The 24,664-nt window shown below is 46.1% G+C and overlaps 1 protein-coding gene across 1 annotated transcript; it reads right to left on the reverse strand.

The window, feature by feature from the left end:
• Window positions 1-6,162: 6,162 nt before the first annotated feature.
• Cdrt4 (CMT1A duplicated region transcript 4) lies at window positions 6,163-9,051 on the reverse strand. Its single transcript, XM_013013112.1, has 2 exons — window positions 9,027-9,051; window positions 6,163-6,815 (listed from the first exon to the last, which is right to left on the reverse strand). Exons 1-2 carry the CDS (start codon window positions 9,049-9,051, stop codon window positions 6,358-6,360), a joined length of 483 nt encoding a protein of 160 aa, XP_012868566.1. The 3' UTR covers window positions 6,163-6,357.
• Window positions 9,052-24,664: the final 15,613 nt, after the last annotated feature.

Consider the following 24,664-nt stretch of genomic DNA (forward strand, 5'->3'; position numbering starts at 1 on the left):
CAATTCCAGCTTTTAATTAGTTAATTGGAGATGTGACTCTCAGATTTACATGCTACATCTCAGCCTTCTGAGTCTCACAGGCCAGAGCCACAGGCACCTGGCTTGAAGATTTTATTTGAATTACACTAAAAGGAAAGGTCACAGCAAGGCTGTATACATAGTGCCTCAAACTTCCTACAATCACCAAGTCATTTTCCAGCCTCTGGTGGTGAGGAAGCTTCCCCCTGTACATTTCACTCGGAAGGTTAGGTCTTGCTCTTTTATATCACTTACTCAATTAATGCTAGGCCATGCTCTGGGAACAGGAGGGTAAATGTGGGCAGCCTTCTTTAGGGTCACAATGTGTGCAACACCTCACCCCCATGGTGCCAGAGCTCACCATCAACTGGCCCCAGAAAGTAGGCCCTGTCATGAAGCTACTTCACAACAGATCACACTGTGGCTTGGCACCAGGTGCCAAAACATCCACCCTATGCAGGATCCTAGCAGGACGGTCACAAATCTAGAGGGAGGAGGATTCAGTATGGGATCTGCAGATTGACAGGCCCAGAATCCAGTCTGAAAGGAGCGTTCCCACTTCAGTTGTTATCAACCAAGTGCGTTAGCCTTACTGTCCATCCATCCTGCACAGCACCCTGGATGTAAACCAACTCCTAAATGGGAAAGGCCGAGCAGAGCGCCAGGCACACTCAGGACAAGTTCCCTCCCAGTGTCACTTGCTATGGTATCAACATTCTCCACAAAAATCCTCCCAACCACCATGTGTGCGCAAAAGGCCCCAGAAGCCAAGTTCCTAACTCCCCTGGAATGCTATGGCTTCTCATGGCCCTTTGTCCGCCAAAATTAGTGGAATGCTCTGAGTAGCTGAACAACTGCATCAAGAGAGGAAATAACGCAAGCCAGGAGTTGTGCTAGACCCCCAGAAACGCAAGCTTATTAGAAGGGCCAAACTGATCTCCTACGAAACTAGGAAAATGGAGAGGTGGGGTGGGGTTGGGTGGGATTGGGGAGGACGAGGAGCGGGCTGATAGCCACCAAGATGCATGATGCTTATAAACTGACATATAGAATGGTAACCCCTTTGTACAACTACTTAAAGGTAATAATTTAACAATAACAAAAACAAAAAAAGGTCACAGATGGGGTAGGAATTTGTATTAGTCCTAGGATACGAATAGGGTCTGCTAACCAAGCCCAAGTTTTCTTCCATACCACATATCACTCACAATGGGGGAAGGGCTCCATCATTTTTTTGGGGGGGGGGGGGGGGGAGTTCGGTTGTGGGGCTTCAAGTCAGGGCCCAGGTCCAGTCTCTGAGCTCTTTTGCTCAAGGCTAGTGCTCTACCACTTTGAGCCACAGCACCACTTCTGGTTTTCTGGTGGTTAATTGGATGGAGATAAGACTCTCACAGACTTTCTTGCCCGAGCTGGCTTTGAACTGCAATCCTCAGATGTCAGCCTCCTGAGTAGCTAGGATGACAGGCGTGAGCCACTGGCATCAGGCTTCCATTTTGTTTTGCCCTGACCCATGCAGAACTCAGGTCATCGTGGGAGCAAGAAGCGGAAGGTATTCTGAACTCTCTGCTTCTGCCCGACAAGCTCCCCCCCGCCCCCCACCCCGTACACCCAGGCCGAGCCCTGCCAAGCCCTACAGACTCAGGATGCTGTCCCGTGATTTCCAAATGTCTAGGAGGAATGGGAACTAGGGATTTTTCCTGATTACTTGACAAACAGAAACTTGGCCCTGAGCTTCAGTCCAGGCTCTGACAATGTCAGCTCACAGTAAATCTCAGCTGTTTACTTTCCTTACCCTGCTCCACACCCTCCCCTCCCTATACCTCAGTCCCCCCCATCCCTGCCCTAAGATTCTTGCTCTATCTTCCCTTATCTAGCACTGGTAATTGAAGGGCTTCAAAAAAATGTGCCCTTTGGCTTTGAAGTGTATGAAGATTCCAAAAATCTAGAAATGAATGGTTCAGAAAAAAAGTATACAAGCCAGCAGCTCGTGGCTCATGCCTGTATTCCTAGCTACTCAGGAGGCTGATATCTGAGGATTATGTTCGAAGCCAACCAAGAAAAGAAAGTCTGTGAGACTCTTATCTTCATTGAACCACCAGAAAACTGAAGTGGTGCTGTGGCTCGAAGTGGTAGAGTGCTCACCTGGAGCAAGAAGAGCTCAGAGACAGCACCTAGGCACCGAGTTCAAGTCTCACTAACACAAAAATAAAAAGGTACACATAGGCACATCTGCTTGGACACCTTATACTTTTTTACCACCACTATAGGCTAGGAGGTGCCCAGGGGCTAGGCCAGGGCTAGAGGGATAGGACACCTATACCAAGTTCTTCATCTCCGTGAATGCACTATTGTGCTCTGGCAGGGATTCCAGTGCAGAGAGCAAGAGCCTGTCCTGTGCTGTGTCTCCTTGTATTAAAAAGAAGGCAGATGACATCAATCAAGATGCATTATACTCACAAATTGATTGGTTGCATTAAAACCCCTTGATTAAATGTAAGAATAAAAAATAAAATTTTAAATTTTTTAAAAGTTAGGAATTCACATGCCAGTAGCTCATGCCTATAATTCTAGCTACTCAGGAGGCTGAGATCTGAGGATCACAGTTCAAAGCCAGCCTGGGCAGGAAAGTCCATGAGACTCACCTCCAATTAACCACCCAAAACATTAAAATAAAAAGCCAGAAGTGGAACTGTGGCTCAAGTGGTACAGTGCTGGCCTTTAGCAAAAGAGCTCAGGAACGGCACTCAGGCCTTGAATTCAAAGCCCAGCACCAGCACCAAAGGGGAGAAAAATAGGGAAAACTTACACTATATTAGGTGGCATTGTTTATCTCTTACATAAGCACTTTGGGCCCACAGAAAAGAACAAGATTTGCTGATCACGCTGTGCTGGTCTCTCTCCTGCATGACCCAGTAGACAACTTCTCTTTAGACTCCAGCCAGCTACCCACCCACACACACACCCATCCACTTGTCCACATCTGCGCCAGTGTGTTTGTCCTCAAAGTTACCTTGAAGACTGCAGTCACCTCTTTTCTCAAGGGACCTAATCTCCATGGGGACTTGTTCCAGAGCCACAGACAGAGAAGTCACAGAATGTGGGGACTATTAGATGTTCTCACCATCCCCGCCAAAAGTGACCAGCAGGCTTGGTCATGTTGCCCAGCTTAGACATCAACTGTTCAAACACCAGCCATGGAGTTTGCAAATGTGTAAAAATACCATACTTTGCACAGGGAGCCAAAGAATCTGTTCAAAACAGCTGCTTGGTATGTGTGTCAGGACAGGCCCTTAGTTACAGAGCAACACAGGCAGACTAACAAAATATACACTCCGTTGCTTCACAAACCTAAGGGAGCAGGGAGGCCCAATGAACCCTCTCCCCTGCCAGGCAGAGAACTCCACATATACAGATAAATAAGAGTGGGGAGGGTTGGCGTTGGGATGGATGTGAAGTGTGTTTAGAGTAACCTGAGATATCCCAGGCCTCCATAGCTTGGATGGGCAGATGAGGTTACATATTTCACATTCTTCTCCATGTGTGCCCTGCCAGCTCAGGAGCGGTGTCAGGCCCCTGAGAAGGGCACCAAGCTGATTCCCAGGAGCACCAGGGATGCTGCTGAGGGTTCATGAACAAAGCCAGTCTTGACCAGGATCTGCTGAGCTCCACACCCAGGGCAATGGGGCTTGTGTGGTCATGGGTTTCCAAGTGAACCAGGTCTCCTCCCCCTGCCACTTGGCCTTGGTCTAGGATCTCAGGCAAAGAGCCCTTTGAGAGAATGATGGAGTGGTCCCCACCACCTAGCACTCAGCCCAGCAAACATATAAGTTTCAGTCACCCTGAGTCACTCAGATGGGCCTGCTTCAGGAAGAGACCAATGGTGTCCCCCTTTCCCCCCCCCTGCCCCACCTTCCCCAGTGGGTATCTTCCCTAGGAGAATTCCTTCCCAACAGCCTCCTCTGTCCTCAGGTGAATGGAGCCATGGCTGATGAACACCCAGCCCCAACATTGGCCAGACCCATGCATCCTAGCCTGGGGCTTTGGGCAAAGTTTCCCCAGCTCAAGGGATTAGATGTTCCCCCCATTTCTCATTAGTGTCTCGGGAGAAATATCTAGTCTGCAGCCACACAAGGCAGGTAAATTTGCTCACAACAGAAAGGGTGAGTGATGCCTTCAGCTCAAGCCTGTGTTGTTCTACCTTGTTAAGAATTCATTTAAATAATGCTAATTATAAAATAATCATTTCAATTTAGAGTATATTATATTGTTTTAAATCTATCAGCTGGGTATGGGTGTCTCATGCATATAATCCTAAGCGACTCAGGAGGCTGAGATCTGAGGATCACAGTTCAAAGCCAGCCTAGGCAGGAAAGTCTGTGAGATGCATCTCCAGTTAACCATCAAAAAGCTAGACATGGAGCTACAGCTCAATTGGTAGAGTGCTAGTCTCAAGCAAAAACTAAGTTCAGGGACAATGCCTAGGCCCGGAGTTCAAGGCCCACGACTGGCACAAAAATTAATCTATTAATTTCCTAAAATATTTTAAAAAATAAATGGTGGCCTTTGGTAGATTACCACCCCACACTGCATGTAAATAGGTTGGAGAGATAACCCCAAATCCCTACTAACTTAATCGAAATCCTCAATGGGGTTTATAATCCATATAGCCCCATGTATATCCTAGCCAGAAACAACTAAAAAGAGATAAAACTTCTCAAAGGACTATACCTTCTGCCTTCATGATCCAAACTACTGAGATCTACTGGGTAATATTTATGTGGTTGTTGGTTTGTTTGCTTTTTTCTAAGTATTCTGACCAAGGGTTAAGAAACTGTGGGTGGAGCTAGAAGCTAATTAATGTGAGTTTCCCAACTCAAATGCATAGAATCCAGATATGAGTTCTTAAAAGCTGCATCTATATTAGCAACTATAAACGTTAACATGAGACCCACGGATGGAGAGAAATGCATTATGGGGGAAACTCACCTGGCCAAATGCTATTTAGGTCTATTAGTGCATCAAATCCTCCACTCATCTTTGAGGAGGAAGCCAGATGGGGCTCAACTGCCTTGCAAATACAAACACAGAAAGCCAGGAAGGTCAGCCATACTCGGCAGACAACCGCTCGCCCATTTGCTAGACCAGATGGAGCTGCCGCATCCTAACCGGACCCTGTTTAGCATCACTCTCTTTGGGGGCCAGTTCAGAGCATGGGTGGGCCACTTCTAGCTGTCCTTAGACAAATAACAGCTGGGTCCAGCTCAGAACTTCTCCATCAGCTGGGCTTCAACAAGGCAAGCCTGAGGGAATCAGAGGGACACACTCTCTAGCCTCCACTGCAATCTGTAAGCCCCACAACACTTAAACACTTCCATATTATGTGTAGTTGTCACAAGGAACGTCAGAATTACACAATGTGGGTTACTAGGCTAATTTTCTTTTGGCTTCAAAATTCCATCCTTTTGTAGTATGCTTGGATCTACATGCTGGCCTTGGGGGGGTGGGGGGTGGGAATCCATAAACAACATTCCTGTTTTGTGTTCTGTTAAAAACACTGCCTCTAGGGGGCATGAGTGGGAATCTGCATGGCTAGAGGGTGGAGAAAGAACTTCCTGGTTGCTTTGGATTACATGCAGTTTACCCTCTTTATACTTCCCATCAACTTCCCCTGGGCGATCCTTTTGTTCACCCAGGCAATGCTGCAACTCCTCCCAGAAGCACTTGAATCCTGATATGGGGTTGTTCAATGCTCCCAGAGCTGGTCTCCCTTTCCCCAGCCCCCTCAGAGGTGGGGTGGGTGGGCATCCCTGCAGGACCCACCACCCCACCCCCAGGGCTTCTGCATCACCAACCAGCACAAGCTGTATCCCACAATCCTTGCTCAGGAAGTCTGGGCTACAGCCCACATGTCTCTTTTTCAAGCATCCTATTTATTAAGTCCAAGACCTTCCCATGGTTGCTCAAGCCTCAGGATCTGTAACTACTTCCTTCGAGGCTGTCTTGGTTATTACCTGTGAACTCATTTTCTTCCCTTTTTACTTACAATACGTTATAATGCTACGAAATTATCTCAAGTTAAAAGTAACAGATGTGGCTTCTGCCTTCTGCCTGAACTTCAACTCAGACGAACACTCATAGTCAAAGTTCTCAAACACCTATGTAGAAATGAACATTTAACACAGCCAGAACCCCAACAATCTGCAACCCAAATTAAGATGGGATTTCTCTCTATGAGACCAGGAGCAAGTTCAAGTTTAAAGACCACAGTTCCATTTGTGGCTAGTGGCACTGAATTCTTGTACGTTCTCTGGTGCTGGCTGGCTGTAGACAGACTTCTGGCTAATTCTTGTCATGTTTTTCCTTGCTGGCCTGGAGTGAGCTGTATGGAAGCTTCCTTGTCATAGGTTTCCGGGCGAAAATAATCTTGTTGTACTTTATGGTGGGATTTTCTCTGGACTCCATTTGTAAGTTCATGGGTTCTGGGGTAATGGTGGACCCGATGACTGACAGAGGGAAAGCGCCCCATATGGACAGCATGGTCTCTGACAGAGCGTCCTGCAGCGTCAGCTCCACAGATGGCTTGGACGACTTTTTCCTCTTCAGCTGAGTGCTGCTAGAAGACTTGCTTGACTTTGCTAATTGCCGGTTCTCCTCTAAAATCCGTGCATATTCCACTTCTCTGATTTTGCTCTTCTCGATGAGTTTTTTCACAATCGGGGAAGTATATGTGACATAAGCTGGCCAAGGGTCGTGTTTCTCGAGCAATTGCTGAGGGAGTCCAATGTTTTCTGTGAGTCCTAAGAGGGAAAGAAAATACGGGCAACTTAGACACTCACCTGCACGGCAATTCGCTTCTTCAAAGAATGAGAGGGGACTGAAACCCACATGTTGAAGTCTTCACCATTGTGCCCACCCCAGTCCTAGCTAGAATAAGATTTAGACTCTGCACTGAGCTGCTGCAGAACCCTACTCTGCACCTACTTATAAGCTATAAATCATAAACAAATTAAAGTCATGTATAAAATTCTGTGTGGTGTGTGTGTGTGTGTGTGTGTGTGTGTTGGTACTGGGGCTTGAACGCAGGGCACCATGCTGTCATTTGGCTTTTTGTTCTCAAGGCTGGCACTCTACCAACTGAAGCACACCTCCACTTCCATGTTTTTGCTGGTTAATTAGAGATAAGAGTCTTGTAGACTTTCTTTACTGAGCTGGCTTTGAACTATGATCCTCAGATCTCAATCTCCTGAGTAGCTAAGATTACAGGTCCTAGAGCTTTCTCGTGGAATCATTTAGCCATTCCTGTAAAGCCCTTAGAGTAATAAGCTATAAGCAATCACTGTTAACCTTTGGCTGCACTGTTTTTATTGAATCCTTATTTTATCTTAAAAGGTAGTTAACAGCCTCCTTTAATGGGATGAGTTTGGGGAAGACAGCTCATACAACTGATTAGTGATAGGCTTGAACTCAGGCTCATAGACCCTGAAGGCTCCTCACCGGGAGTTGGCAGTGGTTGACAGGTACTAGGTTGGGAGGAGTATACTTTGCTAGAAATTCTGCCCATCAGTCACCGGTTCTTTTGCAGACATCAAATCATGGGCAGACTCATACTTCCTTTTATTCATTGGCAACCATTCTCTAGGTACCAGAAAAGCCTGCAAATTCCAGTCCTGTAGCTCCAGGACATACACATCTCCAGGCTTCAAGACCTGGATCTTGTCTGTAAAGAGATCTGTCAGCAGAGTGCACTGGTAGGATGCTGCTACCTCCCAACAAGAGCTGAGAGTTCTGCTCAAGGAAGAAGGATGTGTAGCCTTGCCTGTTGCTGGAAAAGGAGCCTGGGAGCTCTCCAGCACAGACTTATCCATTCTTCCTGGTCTCCTCAAGGCAAAGGCCCTGGCTGCTCATGCCCATAATCCTAGATACTCGGGGCATGACTGAGATCTGAGGATTGCAGCTGAAGTCAGCCCCAGCAAGAAAGTCTACGAGACTCTTATCTCCAATTAACCACCCAAAAGCCAGAAGTGGAGGTGTCATTTAAGTGGTAACATGCCAGCCTTGAGCTTAAAATGACAAGCAAGAGCCTGAGGCCCTGAGTTCAAACCTCAATACCAACGCACACACGCACACATACACACACACACACACAAATACACACAAACACATAGTTTACTATCAGTGACCCTTTCGCATCTCCCACATATGCTATGTTCTGTACCAGGACAAGAAGGAGTTTCCATGGGGCCCTGCCTCCTCCCGCCCCCAACCAAACGAGCTTCCAAAATTAGCACCCCCAATGCCGACCTTTCTTCAACTTTTTTGGATCCATTTTGTCACTCCTCTTTATAGGCTTCCTCAGGTTCTAGATCCAAACACCTACAGGGGGAAAAAAATACACAGACTTGTTAAACAAAGGCCTCTTCACACTCATCTGAGAAGAAAGACCATCTGGGGTTCTGGAGTCTTCTGCTCTCTGCAAGCGAGCGGCACCGCTGACTCCCTCTCAGGGGACATGCTTTCCAGAGGGCTAGAAGAGGCTGTGGAGTCCCACACTCAAGACACACTACCTGGCTGGTGTTCATTTCCGCATCCCCTAACTTGAAGGTCTGAATGCCACCAGGCAGTGTGGAGGTTGATCCACAGAGGAAGATGGGAGGTGTGGGGAGGGAAGGCCCCATTTTAAAGCCAGGCCATCTTCTCTAAAGAGTCTGAGTATAATCATGTTCCCACACTGAACTGGGGACCAGATAGGCAGGGTCTGCTACCAAGCATCAGTAGGTCCAAGCTCAAGTGGCAGAGCCTGGATGCTCTCCACAGCAGGGCAGGTGGGAATTTGGTTGGAATTACAGTCAGTGGTTCTCCAGCTTGCATGTGCAGCTAGCTACCTTGGAAAGCCTGCCTCGCCCCCTGCAGGGGGTCTTGATTTCATAACCACTAGCTAAACCAAAAGGAGCAGCGAAACAAAATTGGGGGCCTCCAGGTGTTGACCACCTGGACATAAGAAACAGTACCGGATGTTTTCAGTTCTTTTTCCATAACGGATTTACGCTGTCACATCCCAAAATCCAATGCAAAAGGGCTATAGATTGGAATGGAGGTGTGGCTCAAGTGGTGGAGCATCAGTTTTGAATAATAAAAAGTCCTAAATTGAGGCCCTAAATTCAAGTATGTGTGTGTGTGTGCGCGCACACACACACACACACAGGCTGCAGAGGATTTCTTACTAAATTCCCAAATGTCCATGCCATTGGAAGTGACATTTTGAGCAGAATTACACTAACACATTGCCTCTTAAATGTTAGCAAGTACTAAATGTGAGCCTGTAAAAGCAGATGTGTGAGCTCTACCTGCAAGAATTCAGACTCAGTAGGAAGTTTTTTTTTTTGGTATTGGTACTGGTGCTTGAACACAAGGCTTAGGTCTTAAAAGGCTCTGAGTGCTGTTCCTTAACTTTTTTGCTCAAGGCTTGGTACTCTACCACTTGAGCCACTGCTTCACTTCCAACTTTTTGCTGATGATTGTATTCTTCCCAAGCTGGTTTCACATCTGGATCCTCAGATCTCAGCCCCCTAAGTAGCCAGGATTACAGGCATGAGCCACTGGCACCCAACTGAGAATTTGCTTCTTTAACTAATGAGTAAATAATGATTTTTCTTTCAACTATAATATATGTAGAGCTGACCTAGACATGGGTAAAACACTCCACCCCACCTCCCCACACCATGGGTAATTCCCAGGTTTCCCACCCTTTTTTTTTAATCCTAGGCAAGAAACTATTGTGAAATGTTCATGAGTATGTCAAGAGTAACCTTAAATCTTACTATTTTCATAAAGTAAATTATTCACATATTTGGACATCTTCTATGAAAACACCTAACAAAGGGTAGCATCCAGAAGCTCATTTATACTACCAGGAAAAGAGGAAAATGCTGTCTTTGTCGAGTCTGTTTAAATCCAGGTCCTCTGGAGTGCCCTATCCTGAGTCTCAGTGACAATTTTCCACAATATAGCTTTAATAGGATTCATGGTGGCATTTTTCTGAGGCTAGCAAGTAAATACTGCTCAAATGCTCTTCTAACTTGGAAACAGTTTCATGGGATATGTGTGTGTGTATGTTTGGGGATGGGGGGGGTGTGTGTATGTGTGTGTGTACTGGTCCTGGGTCTTGAACTCTCATACTCAAGGGACAGTACCCAGGCCCTGAGTTCACTCTACTAATTGAGCAACAGCTCCACTTCTGACTTTTGGTGTTAATTAGAGATAAGAATCTCACAGACTTTCCTGCCTGGACTGGCTTCAAACCAAGATCCTCAGATCTACTGAGTAACTAGGATTACAGGCATGCACCACCAGCTCTGGGCTCAGGACACTTTCAAAGTGGAATTTGAGGCATCCTATTTCTCTTTTCAAGACCCCCTTCTATCGGGGCACCAGTGGCTCACACATGTAAGTCTGGCTACTCAGGAGCTAAAACTTGAAGGACCATAGCTCCAGGCCAGTTGAGACAGTTAAGTCTCTATCTCTGATTAACCAGCCAAAAAACGTTCAACTAGAGATGCAGTCATGAGCAAGGAAGCTGAGCAGGAGAAGCCTGAGACCTTGAGTTCAATCCCTCTGTCTCAGAAAGACCATTTAAGTTGGTCACGCCACACCCTCCTCCAACTCAACTTGCCTTTCCATATTTGCAGAGCCGTTAGATGTATGCTTTCCCCCAGATATACAATAGGATTAATCAAGCATGCCAGATGCTGGGAACACATTTTGAGGTGGTTATATTTAGACTTTGGATCATTTCTTTCATCCTTGCTTCTGAGTTTCTGTTGTATAGGAGAACCTCAGTTCTTAATAAGTATGTTCAATATGTCCCAACACCACTGTGTCTGAGTGACCCCGTAGTCCACGTCATATTTCACAATGCCCCATGTGACTCATGAATCATGATATGCAATGGGAGTCTTTATCATGCCTGCTATAGTAGGGACTACAAAACCTGACAAAGCCACAGGACAGATTTTTGAGATTGTCTCAAAATGCATGAGGTAGCCTTGATTGTTTGAAAACAGCAAGAGATGCCAGGCACCCCTGGCTCACATCTGTAATCTTAGCGACTCAGGAGGCTGGGATCTAAGGATCACGATTCAAAGCCAGCCCAGGGTGAAGAAAGTGGCTCTTTATCTCCAATTAACCAGAAAAAAAAAATTGCGACAAGAGGCATGGCTCAAGTGGTAGAATACCAGCTGTGATTGAGTGGGGTGAACAAGAACTCAGGGCCCTGATTTTAAGTGAACACACACACACACACACACACACACACACACACACACACACACATTGCAAAGCTTGTCACCTGCTATTCTAAAAAACTAAATATTAGAAAATAGCTAAGGTGTTATTATTAGCCAGGTTTGTGGCTCAGGTGGTGGAACTTCAGCCTTGAATAAAAAAGCTTGAGTATAAAGCAAGATGTCTATTTAGAGACAGAGAACAAAAAGGCTTTTCAATCCTTTCGCTGTTCTAAAACACAGGCTTTCGTTCAAGAATTATTTATTATGTACACCCATTGCTGCATTTCAGGGGCCTTTAAACATCCCAAAGAGACCAAGTACAGCTCTTCCTCCACCACTACGTGCCTGCACCAGAACTAACTTAGACCAGAGGAGGAGAACCAAAGGCTTAAAGCCCCGAGCTAAAGAAATTGGCTGCCAAGGGGATTCTCACACAGAATGAATGATCTCACTCTGTCTGTGGCCACACTGCACCCTTATCTCAGGAAACCATCTGACAGAAGGATTTTGTGGGTTCTAGTCAGGGCTGATGGATTAGGGTATTGGCACAAGTCAACCCCACTCAGACATTTTGCCCTCCTAACCCTGTGAAAATAGTACTATTTCTTTGCATATAATGGTAAAGTGCTGTCTTTTTTGTGGGGAGGTTTGAACTTGGGGCTTCAGGTTTGCACAGGCTTACCTGCTCAGCCAGTGCTCTATCACTTGAACCATGCCCCCAGCCCTGTTATTTGCCCATTATTTTGGAGATGGAGACTAGTGAACTTCCCTCCTCAAGTTAGTCTTGAACCTCTAGATCTCAGCCTCCTAAGTAGCTAGGGTTATAGGCATGAGCCATAGTCACCTGGCTGGGGAATGTTACCTTAATTTAGGGTTTCCTATACTGTGTCCCATATCATGTAAGATGTTTGTATGTGTTGCTTAAAGGAGACAGGTTGGGGGGTGAAGTGGGGGAAGGTACATGTAATCCCTACTCAGCTACTCACAAGACAGAGACAAAAGAATCAAGATCCAAAGCAGGCTTGGGCCAAAAAAAAATCATACATTAGGCCCTGAGTTCAAAGCTCCAATATCACAAATAAAAATCACAATAAAAGCCCATGACAAGGGCCCTCAAACGTGGCCAAATGACTCTGCAGTATCTTCTAATCTCCTGTACTCGTGGATCATTTATTCTCACTCATTCAATCAATCATTCATTGGGCAATGCATCTCAGGAGACCAGAAACCAATGAATCTCTGGGTGGATTCTGAAATAACATCCTTACTCATTCCTCTGCACTCAACCTAAGTCGCACAAAATCTTCCAGATAGACCTTTCACGCTCTTCCCTGTACTATGTCTAAGTGTCTTGCCTGCCCTAGAAAGACTCGCTTTCCTCCCAGAAGAGCCTGATGTGAAGGCTGGTCTCATCTTGTGCATTTTCTCTTCCTCAGCCTTCCATTTCCTCCCCTGCCCTCTTGCCACGCCCTGTTTATTTTGAGCAGAAGAAGCTGCTGCCATTAAGGCTAGAAGTGTCTTGGAAAGCTTATCTTTGTTTTCTAGAGATATGAATCTGGGCCTGAATCAACTTAATGCAGTGTGTACTTTATGGGCCACGATCTAGCAAGAGGCCCAGAAAGCCTCCACACCCCTGTGCAGAACACACTTCCCTCCATTTCACACCTGGAACACACTGATCACACAATCACCCAGCTCTTCTCCATAACATCACTCTGCTTCACTTGTCTCTGTGTTGTGAACATGAAATGGAAACCCTCCATGCTGCCACCACCTGCTGGGTCCCAGACTGACCATATGGGAGGAAATGGCTGGGTTTGTCTTTCATGCCTGATGCTGAGGAGTATTGGGACTTGAAGGACTATTATTAGGCAGAGGAGATGAGGATAGGAGACGCAAGTGGATCTTTCAAGAAAGAAGAGGCAGGGCTGAGAAGGTGGCTCAGTGGTAGAGCGCTTGCCTTGCATGCCTGAGGCCCTGGGTTTGATTCCCCAGCACCACATAAGCAAAAAGAAAAAAAAAGCCAGAAGAGGTGCTGTGGCTCACGTGGTAGAGCGCTAGCCTTGAGCTGAAGAGCTGAGGGACAGCGCCCAGGCCTAGAGTTCAGGCCCCACGACCGGACCCCCCCCCCAAAAGAAAGAAGAGGCAATCTCTGCCTAGCTCTCCCTTCTCTTCATCATTGCCTCTCCCCACACATACACATTGCAAGAAAAGAGTCAGGTTGGTGAGCTGGGAGCTCATGCCTGTAATGCTATCTACTGAGGAGGTTGAGATGTGAGGATCACAGTTCAAAGCCAGTGCCAGGCAGGAAAGTCCTGTTTAGACTCTAATCTACAATTAACCACAAGTGAAGCTGTGGCTCAAAGTGGTAACATGCTAGCACTGAGGAAAAATAGCTCAGGGATAGTGCCCAGGCACTGAGTTCAAGCCCTAATACAAAGAGAAGAGAAGAAAGAAGGAAAGGGAAGAAAGAAAGAAAGAAGGAAAGAAAGAAAGAAAGAAAGAAAGAAAGAAGGAGAGGGAAGAAAGAAAGAAGGAAGGAAGGAAGGAAGGAAGGAAAGAAAGAAGGAAGGAAAGAAAGAAAGAAGGAAGGAAGGAAGGAAGGAAGGAAAGGAAGGAAGGAAGGAAGGACAGAGAGGGAGGGAGAAAGGAAGAAGGAAGGAAGGAAGGGAGGGAGGAAGGAAGGAACAAGACAAGGAAAGAAATAGCCCTACAACTTTATATTCAGGAAGCCAAAGATTGAAGCAATTTGTGCTGAGGACCCTTCTCCCTGCCTGACAGCTTGGTCACAAGCAAGGGTCTATGGAAATGTATGGCCACACAATGTCTAATCAATCAGATAAAGGAAGTCCTGTTGGGCTAGAACAATGAGGATCTTGTGAACCCACAGAACACATGAGGGGTTGAACAGCCAGTCATTTCCCAGGACTGGCCTCGATCAGTGGCCCACCTTCTTCTCAAATGTTCAAAGCACTAGGAGTCCAAGCCGATATTGGCTTTGGAGAGAGAGACTTGCACTTGAGATTTTTTGTGGAAGCAAAGAAATAAAATAGTCACCTTCTATAGGAATTAATTATTCCATCAACCGAAGACACAATATGACCACCATAGCAATTGTTCCAGTTCGTGTAAGAAAAATACCTATGCCACACCTTGCACTTCCTGCAGAAGTTGATTCCCACTATGATTAAATCAAACTCTCCATTGTCTGGGGTGATCTGTCACCCCCGCATCATTAAAATGAATTGCCTACCATGCTAAAACGCGAAAGAGTTTGACTGTGCTTGTTCCTGTGCACGCTCCTTCACACCCAGCAATAAACGGCATGTTAGGATCATTCACATAAGGGAAATGAAACAAAAGAAAGATGCAGGATTGGGGGTGAAGGGCACTTTCAAAATGAGAAGACGGGAGTGATGGGGACTACCCATCCCACAAGCACATACACCTCCCACACACATGGTCAGACCACGACGACTACTAGAAGACGGTGAGGGGGAAGCCAGGCAATTCACCACCATGCTGAGAAAAGCAATTCAGGATGTGTGTCAGGTTGACAATGGCCAACACCATAAACATAAACAAACTGTTTATGTCCTCACCATCAAACTATGTGTTCTCATAATGCCAATGATAGATCATAGAAACCCTAAAAACCAATAACCATCACACAACTATTAATCTCACCATAGGCTTACATGATCCTTTGGAAAGTACAGACCCTTTTGAATTTATCATTTTTTGCTCTAACATTGTATGCTCTCATGTTGTTAATCATTTCAGAGACTACTGGATAACCCATCAAGGATTGAATCATAATTAATTGTGCTTCCACTGGGGATTTTAAGGTGTTTCAAGGTTAGCCACTCTGAGTAGAGAGTTTCTTTCAACATGGAAAATTCACTGATGTGCTCCTGGTTTTTATTAACCTCATTTTTTGAGATGCTCAGAAAGTATTGGCTGCCAAAAGTTTCTAGTCTTCCACAGACCTTGGCATTGCCAAAGCCACTTTGTCTCAACCCTGTCAGGTGAGTTCTATCTCTCCTGCAGCCTTATCTTTATAAGAAAAGACACACTGTAGTCTCTAGAGTTCTGGTCTACCAGTTTCAAAGTTGCCTAATTAGGCAGAAATTGAAACAGATTTCTGGCTCCCAACACTAAAGCAAGGTAGGAGGACTTCATGGCAAAAGTAGCTTGGTTTCCAGCCCCATCATCAAAGGATCAGGAACGGAATTAAAAAGCATTAGAATCACTGGGTGCTGGTGGCTCATACCTATAATCCCAGCTACTCAAGAGGCTGAGATCTGAAGACAGGAAAGTCCATGAGACGCTTCCAGAGCACTACTCATTAGATAAACTTGCCCTGAAATCTCGAAGGGTCCTGGGCATGCAAGCTACTCACTTACATAGGAAACATGGAAACGTTGGACTCAGTGACTTGACTAAAGGTTTAACGTTAGGACATGAGACATGATCCTAAAAATTGGGCAAACAGAAATGGAAAGCCCTGAGTTCAAACTTTAGGTGGCTCCTTACTGAGTTTTTACCTCCCCCACATTTTTTATTAGCATCCGTTAGGGGATTTCATTTCGACCTTGATCAGACTCAGACTCCATCATTCCCCTTCCTTTCCATTCCTCCTTCCCAAACCAATTTCAACCACCTTTATTGTTCCATTACTGACACATACGTAAAGAGTTTTGATCCCCTCTACTCTCCTTCCTCTGGCTCTGTTTAGCCTCTCCTCCTACCACTAGTGTCCCCATCCAAACCAAGACCCTGTTTTACATCCCTATCCTATTTTTTAAGCGTATGCTATTTGTTCAAAGGGATTTCGCCATAGTATTTCACACATGCATATATGGTATTTCAACCAGATTGATCTCCTGGTGAACTCCCAGTTTCCCCACCCCCTATTGTCAACAGCTTTCAGTGAGTTTAGTTTTTCAATCTTCATTTGCAGATGCAGTTTATTTGGATACTGTTTACCTTCTAACTTTCTCTTTTTCTATACCACCATCCCCCTTCTAATTCCCTTAAACAACCCCACAATTACAAGCAGATTATGATCCTGCATGTGCTTGCGTACATGGTAAATAACTTGCCTTTGCGGGCGCATCCGCGCTCTCTCTCTCTCTCCTCTCTCTCTCTCTCATTCTTAAAGCTTTATTATTCCCACATGTGTAAAATGTGACTGGAGTATTTCCCTTGTGGGCTTCTGGTGAAAATGCACTGAGACACCACAAGGGAAGTGGCTGGCACCCCACAGGAGACAGCACCAATTCAAACACTTGCAGACATAATAGTCCCGGATTTGGGCTCTACTGAGAGGTAAAACTGAAACCCTGTCCAACAGGAAAAAGTCCATATGAACTAAACACGCTAAATTCCAGCTGAAGCTTTTCTCCGATTTTCCTCCACACTTTCATTTCCATTCTCCGCTGAATCAGTATGCAGCCCACCCTGGCCCCTCCTATGAACCATAGCCAAATCTTGGCAACATCAAAAAATTAAGTCACTTGGGTGTCCTATGTTGTCAGTGATTGTAGCTGCTTTTCCCCATTCCTGTATTTTCTTCTCTCATAATGACTCTACTCTTTTTGAGTCTCCTTCCAAGACCCTGCCCACAGGTTGGCATGGTAAGGACTTACTGCAGTCAAAACCTAAGGCTAGACTTACTTACCTTGTTCTGATCTCTTCTTCCATCAGAAAGCTCTTGCAAATCCCTGGTACAGCTTATTTTACCAGGGGTCCCGGAAACAGGATGTAAAGTGCAATAGATAAAAATGGAATGTAACAAAGGTGGTAGTTCTAGAGAGAACAGACAGTAGAATATATAAACCCTGACCCTACAATCAAAGGCAAGAATAGTGCCCCAGGTGGTAGCTCACACTTGTAATCCCAGCTACTCAGGAGACAGCCATTATGAGAACAATAGTTCCAAGCCAGACCAGGCAACAAAATCAGTGAGACTCCTATCTTAACTAGTAAACTGGGTATGGTGGTATATGCCTAACAACCCAGCTATATCATAGATGTAGTAAAATCATTGCAATTCAGGTAGGCCTTCAACAAAAATGTAAGACCTTATTTAAAAAAAATAACTAAGTCCAAAAGGCTGGAGGTTTGACTCAAGTGCTAATTGTCAAAGATCTGAGTTCAAACCCCAATATTGCAAAAAAAAAAAAAAAAGTGAAAACAGCAAGGCTCCACTCCTTGGAGGTCACAAAATAGGTCACTCAAAATTAAGGAAATATCTGTCATTATTAGAGTCAAATGAATCATTCTAGGCACAACTATACACAGAGTACAGAGGGAACATAACTGCTAGCCACAGAGAAAATGGGGGTGGTAGCATGCCAGGAAATTATGAAGTTCTGACAAAAGGAGTTCTTGTTGAGTTGGAAATCCAATGAACTCAACAACAAAGGTTCTAATGTGTCTCCCCAACATGGTGGAAGGATGCACCAAATATTTTTAGCATCCGGGAATAGACCCTGCATGGGGAGTGGCATGTAGAAGTCCTCTCCCTAGCAGAGGCCCAGCCTCAGAGGGCCAGAGGGGAACTAGTCTCTTCTTACTCTCCCCAAGAGCAGCTGAGAGGAGAATTCCCCTAGGTCCCCAATGCAATAATCCTGCTTTGAATAACACACACAGAAGAATTATAATAAGCATGAGCTCAGGACAGCCTAGGAACTTAGCTGTAGAAATCTTATCAGGCTAAACGTTCTCCCCTATAGAACAAGAGATAATGACAGGCACTCATGTTCCTTTGAGTGTCATGAAGATTTAATGAGATGATATATAATAAGCATTGAGCACATAGTAGAGCCAATGGTAAGCATCTTTTACCATAGGCTGCTGTTACTGTTAATATGCATAATGGCCGTATCAACCACAGTGCCAAAACAAGATGGTCCGGAGTTCAAGCCTGGAAAAAAATAATAACAAAATTCATCTTGCCCAAAATGAGCCACTAAGCAGAAAACCAAAGAAGGGATTTGGAGCAGGAGAAGATCAAAAGACACAGTTGTGCCCCATACCGTCCATCCCACCCCATTCGCACCATGTTTCAAGTCCCTGAGTTCTGTTCACACCATCTGCTCACCAAGAGAATACTCTGCAGGGCTGTTCCTGAACCAGGCAGATTTGGGGCATGTGTGGCCCCCTGCTGTCACATATTGCACAAATGCACATGGGCATGTGTATCCATTAGCAAGATGTTCCTTCCCATAGTCCTTGGCATGGAAAAAGAGTCTACAAACTATGCGCACTTGCATGTGTGACTAGAAGGCACATGTGTGCACATGATGTAATCTACATATGCATGTACCTGTGCAACTCTTCAAAGTCATCAGCTCTGTGTGCTGTGTACCTCATCTCCAGTTTTTGACATCCCTAACCTCAGCTGCATTCCTTCTCTCCTCTTGGGTCTCTTCAGCTCTAGTCTGTAATGGTTTAACAAAATAAAACAGGGCCGAGAAGTGTCCCTGGATTCCTACTGGAATAAACTGGGATTTAGATATGCAAACAATGTTAAAGGAGACTCATCAGGGTGGAGCAAAGAATTTGGAATTAGGAAAGCTAGTTTGAACAGCCAGCTTTACTTCTTTATGTCTGATCTTGGAGCGATTCTCAAGTGATCTTGATCCTCAGGCTCCTCACGCTCAAGATAGGCAACATCTGCTTCATGAGTGATGAAGGTTGACCCAATTAATGTAGAAGTATCTGGTGATCCTTAAAGAGCCTCATAACTGCTGGCTTTCGTGGTGAAGACAAGAACCCTGAGCTATCAGAACAAATTTTGCTCTGTTGTGGATGACCCAGTCTTGTTTTGGTTACAAGGAAGTTAAATAACATCACTGCCAAGGGTGAGGATGAGATGACTTCCTGAGACTTCAGAAATGTCGTATTATTCCGAGAGTGGCCCAGCCTACAGACTGAGGGGAGCTGGTGGGGGGGGGGGGATAGCGTTCACACCTTGGTGAAGGCGGGATGGGACAAAAGCGTAACTAGTCTAGAAATGTATGTATTAACCCCTTAGGAAAGCTACGCTAAGGAGGGAATCTCCCTCCCAGGAGGAGTCATGGAAAGCCTGGAATTCATTTCGCCCTGTCTCTCATGTCTCATGGCTTATCAGAACTTTTGGGAAGCAAGGCCCGTGGGCCAAACAAAACATTCAGCAGCAGTTAGGCCACTAAGGCCTGTGACAGGTAGACTGCAACCTGCTCCCACGGGATCTCACCTCCTATTTGTCACATCCTTGTGAAATTCCCTCCCCTGGAATTCAGGATGCATCTAGGGATTTCACTTCTGAGAAATAATACAGTCAGTGTGAAAGGAGGTTGGCTTTGGACACTAGGTTATAAAACACTTTGGCTTCCTCCTACCTGGGCACAGCAGCAGCTCAAGTCTATATGGCTTATAGACTTCAACCAGTGGCTTCAGTGTTGTGGCAGGCAGCTGCTATCCCATCTGGCAGGGAAGCACAAAGGCCAGGCACACTGATGTATACTGCCATCTCCAGCAAGCCCAGATCTTTCTAACCATGAAGCAAAACTCTACCTCAAAAATAACAAGTGAGAAGGGAAGCTTGGATGCATGGCTCAGGGTAAAGCAATTACCTAGCAACAAGGGTGAAGACCTGAGTTCAATCCCCACTACGCTGAAAAGATTTTTGCCTTCCATCTTGAGTGCTATCTTATGCATGCTTTGTTTTTCCTTCTGAGGGACCAGAGTTGCTAGTCTGGGCATCATGTGACAAGGAAATGAGGGGAGTTCCCCACCAGCAGTCAGCCAGAAACTGAGCTTAGGAAAAACTGGAAGTGACCAAGTAGAAGAACTTGGGAATTAATCATCCTCCCATTGAACCTTATTTAGGGTCTGCCTAGACCTTCAAGTCAAGAAGATTGCTAACAATCACCCTTTGCCCTTTCCACACACATGTACACACACACACACACACACACACACACACACATCATTTCTATGAAAGAGGCTCAGGGGTAGGTTTTGAGGGTTTAAGAACACTAGTGCACAGTGAGTTCAAGGTCTCCACCTGCTTCTGGGCCCTGCTTGGCTGTGGGGGGCTATGAATAAGAGGTTGCCAGCCTGGGGCCTGGAGCCTCATATCAGAATCTCACAGGGTCCCCTGACTCACTCATCATCCTAGAACTCAAGCATAAAGAAGCTATTTGTTGGGTGCGGTGGACCTAGAACAGCATCTATTATCTTTGAAGTGATCCTTTCAATTTTCTGAAGTTTACTGTGTCTTTAACACCACTGATGGATCGACATTTTATTAATTTACTAATTAATTAGCTAAGTATCTAGTTCATTGATTTACTGGTTACCTGGCTAAATATTACTTGGTTAATTGATATATTTATTTGCTTATTTATTTTGGCAGTGTTGAGGTTTTTTACTCCGGCTCTTGAGCTTGCTGGGATCCATGCCCCCAGCCCTTGAGCAATACTTAGTAAAGAAAAATCCCTTCTAGTAGCTGCTGAGGTGACCTCCAGTCACCTCCTTCAGAGGTGGCAGTACTCACAGGTCACCTCAACCTGGTTCCTAACTTCGTAGGAAGAGATTTCAAGAGCCATGTTGGGGACAGACTAGTCCCTTCCATCCCTCCCCCTCCCCCTTCACCTGGCCTCTCCATGCCGCTGTTTCCTGCTGTTTCCTGGGGTGCCTGGCCCAGCGTCTCCCAGCCGGAGCCGCCTGCGTGTCCCAGGGCCTCAGGCCCATCAGGCCCCAAGAACTGGAATGCACTAAGATTTCCCAACATCCCACCAAATGAGTTCCTTATGAGCCCAACTTCTGGGTTTATACAAAACCGACAAAATACTGCCAGCCCTGACCTTCAAAAACTCAGCGTGTCCTCATTCCTGAGTGCCTTCCAAAAGGAGCAAAGCTAACTTTTGCCCTCTAGGGTGGGAAATGTGAAAACTCCAACCTCGGTGAGTCTAGACCACAACAAACCCCTCCCAGGCTGGAAGCCCCTGCTGAGCAGGCCCTGACCCAGCTTACCATCCACAGAGTGAAAACTGCAGGCACAGGAGGTGCCCAGGCCGACCCTGCTCTGGGCTCCCTTGGCAGCCACCCGAAACCTATTTCTACCCATTGAAGCTGCAGCCTCGGAGCCAGAAATCTGGAAGAATTTAACACCCAGTCAATGTAGACACAGGAAAACAGTGTTCAAAGTAAATACTGGAATCCCTCCCTCATCCTCCAGCAGGAATGTGCAGCCGGCAGGGTCTGAGCTCAACAGCTTCTCAGAAAAGGCCCAGCTAAGCCCCACTCTGCTTTCGAGCTGCAGACAGGGAGGGAAGGGCGGACCCTAGGATCTTGGCTCACACAGGGACCAGGCTAAGGGCTCAGCTCACATGGCTCCCCCTCACTGTCCCCCACCTCCTTTGGAAGTTCTGTCTGCAGCTTCTGAAGTGCTGCTGTTCTTCCCAGGATCTGACCTTCAGAAGGGCAGGCAAAGGAAGCAGAGCGCCCTCCTGCCCGGAGAAGGGGCTCAGGATGCACTGGGACTTTCCATTTCCTTTGCCACCCCGAGGCTGTGAAAGAGTCACTTTTCCTTGGGAAGAAAGAAGGCTCTGTGTTGTGGGAGGCGAGGCGCAGTAAGCTGTGGCCCCCAAGCCAGAAGATGTGTGCGCTTGGCTCCATGGGATGTGGCCACCGACATTCATTTCCCTCTGACCAAGCATTAACGAATTCCATCTCCCCCAAGCCATATGCCAAGGGCTCCGCCTCACTTCCTCTAACTCTGGAAAGAGAGGAGGGAAGGATTGGCTTTATCCAGGGAAAGTAGATCTCAGCAAGTCATTTCACATGGAATCATCTGTGTCTCTGATCCCTGTGCCTAAAGTGAAGCCCACATTCTCCTCACATAGTTGCCAGCCCCATGCTCACACCTATAATCCCAGCCACTCAGGAAGCTGAGATCCAGAGAATTGTGGTTCAGGAAGCCCAACTAGGCAGGGAAGTCTGAGAGATGCCTTCCTCAATTAACCAGCATAAAGCCAAACTAGAGGCATTACTCAAGTGGTAGAACACCAGCAGTGAGTAAGAAAGCCGAGCAATATCCTGAGGCACTGTGTTTCCAAAACAGGAAAAGAAAGAAAAAGAAAAGAGAGAGAGAGAAGGAAAGAAAGAAAGAAAGGAGAGAAGGAGGGAGGGAGAGGGAGAGGGAGGAAGGAGGGGAAGGAGGGAGGAAGGGAAGGAAAAAAGGGGGAAAAAAAGGAAGGAAAAAATGGACACCTGAACCAAATGGTTTGAAGAGTTCTCACACAGTCCCAGTGCAGGAGAAAACCCCTGTAAGTTAGAACTGGTTCAAGAAGAAAGCAAGATGGCCGCTGACTGCTATGGTTTCAATGTCTTCATCAAAACTTAACAAGTCCAGCAGCAGTGGATCACACCTGTGATCCTAGTTACTCGGGAGTCTGAGATCTGAGTATCACTAGAGTTTCCAGGAAGGAGAGTCCATGAGACTCCTACCAACAATTAACCACTGCAAAGCTGGAAGTGGAGCTGTAGCTCAAGTGGTAGAGCACTAGCCTTGAGCAAAATAGCTTGGGGACAACACCCAGGCCCTAAGTTCAAGCCCCAGACTAGTTTTGTGGGTTTTTTTTGTTTTGTTTTGGTTTGGGTTTTTTTGGGTCCGGTCATGGGGCCTGAACTCTGGGCCTGGGCGCGGTCCCTCAGCTCTTCAGCTAGCACTCTACCACTTGAGCCACAGCGCCACTTCCAGCTTTTTTCTTTTTGCTTATGTGGTGCTGAGGAATCGAACCCAGGGCCTCATGCATGCAAAGCAAGCGCTCTACTACTGAGCCACCTTCTCAGCCCCTTGTGGGTTTTTTTTTAATCTCACATTAAAATTTGATCCCCACAGGCAGGTACAGTATTAGGAATGGTTAGGTCATGTCGTTAGGGCTCAGCTTTCATAGATAGACTGATGTATGAGCTATCTTGCAGGTGAGTCTGTAATGAAAGCCTGTTTGGTGGGGCCCTCACTGGATATCAGTGCCATGCTCTTGAACTCCCAGGTCTACAACAAGGAGCCGACTTCTAGTCTTTATAAATGAACAGCCTCGGTCATTTTGTTATAGCAGCTGAAAACAAACTAACACAGCCCCCAGCCACGTTGCCTTCCAAAGCTCTGCGTATAGTCCAGCTCAGTGGAGGTGCTGCCGAGAACTTTAGAGCAGTGAATCAAAGCCGCATGAGGTGTCCAAAGAGGGCGAGGGGCCCCACATTCTGTCTCAGGCACTTTCTACTTCCCCACCTGGGTACCCTAAGATTCATGTCCTGAGTCCCAACACAAGTGCCTCTGGCCTTGAGATCTTTCAAACTTGTAGGACATCTCTTCATGGATATTTTCTAGGGTCCTCTCACCTCCCCTTGTTCAGCTGGACTTTGAACACCCTCTCCCCCATCACATCCCAAACTGCTCTTCCGCTGGTTTTCTGTTTTATCAAATAACACCAGTAATGAACTAGAAGTCTTTCCTGCTCTCCCTCAAGTTCCAATCTATCAGCAAGTCATGCCAAGCCCACCTGTAGAAGTATTCTAAGCCCATTATCTCTTCTCTATTCAGAGACAACACTACCGATGCAACAACAAACAAGGCCTCAGACTGTGGGAACCTGTGTCTCACCTACATAGAGTTCTTAGCAAACCTATGAGTTCAGTGTAATAGTGTCCCCTCTCACCGATGTTGACATTGAGACATGGAAAGGTGTGGTGACTCGCTCAAAGCCTCATGTCTATGATGATGGACAGGACTTGGAGATGAGCAGCTGGCTCCAGGATCCCTGTGACCAAATACCATGCTCCCAGTGCTGTCTCCATGTCCACCTAGATAATCCCACAGCCTTCCAGTGGGCTTTTCCTGCTTCCACCCTGGCCCCCATATAATTTATTTATAAATAAAACTGCACAGGCTGAGTGCCTGTGTTTTTAGCTAGGCACCAGTAGCTCATGCTTGTAAGCCTACCTAATCAGGAGGCTGTGGTTTGAAGCCAGCCATGGTAGGAAAAAATCTGTGAGACGCTTTTCTCCCATTAACCAGCAAAAAGCTGGAAGTGGGGCTTTGGCTCAAGTGGTAGAGTACTAATCTTGAGTTAAAAGGCTCAGGAGTAGCAGCCATGCCCTGAGTTCAAGCCCTAGGACTGGCACACACACGAAAAAAACTTTTTTAAAGATTTAAAAATCCTTGAGAAAGAAAAGGGACAAAGCAGTTATCAGTCTTCAAATTAAAATGCATTTCAACATTATTGAAGCATAAGCTACAAAGAGTAGCTACAGTTAAAGCTGAAGCTAAGACTAGTGCCTCTAAAAGCCAGGTAGTAGTAGGT

This window comes from Dipodomys ordii, unplaced genomic scaffold (genome assembly GCF_000151885.1).
Source record: "Dipodomys ordii isolate 6190 unplaced genomic scaffold, Dord_2.0 Scaffold19, whole genome shotgun sequence".
Taxonomy (NCBI): Eukaryota; Metazoa; Chordata; class Mammalia; order Rodentia; family Heteromyidae; genus Dipodomys; species Dipodomys ordii.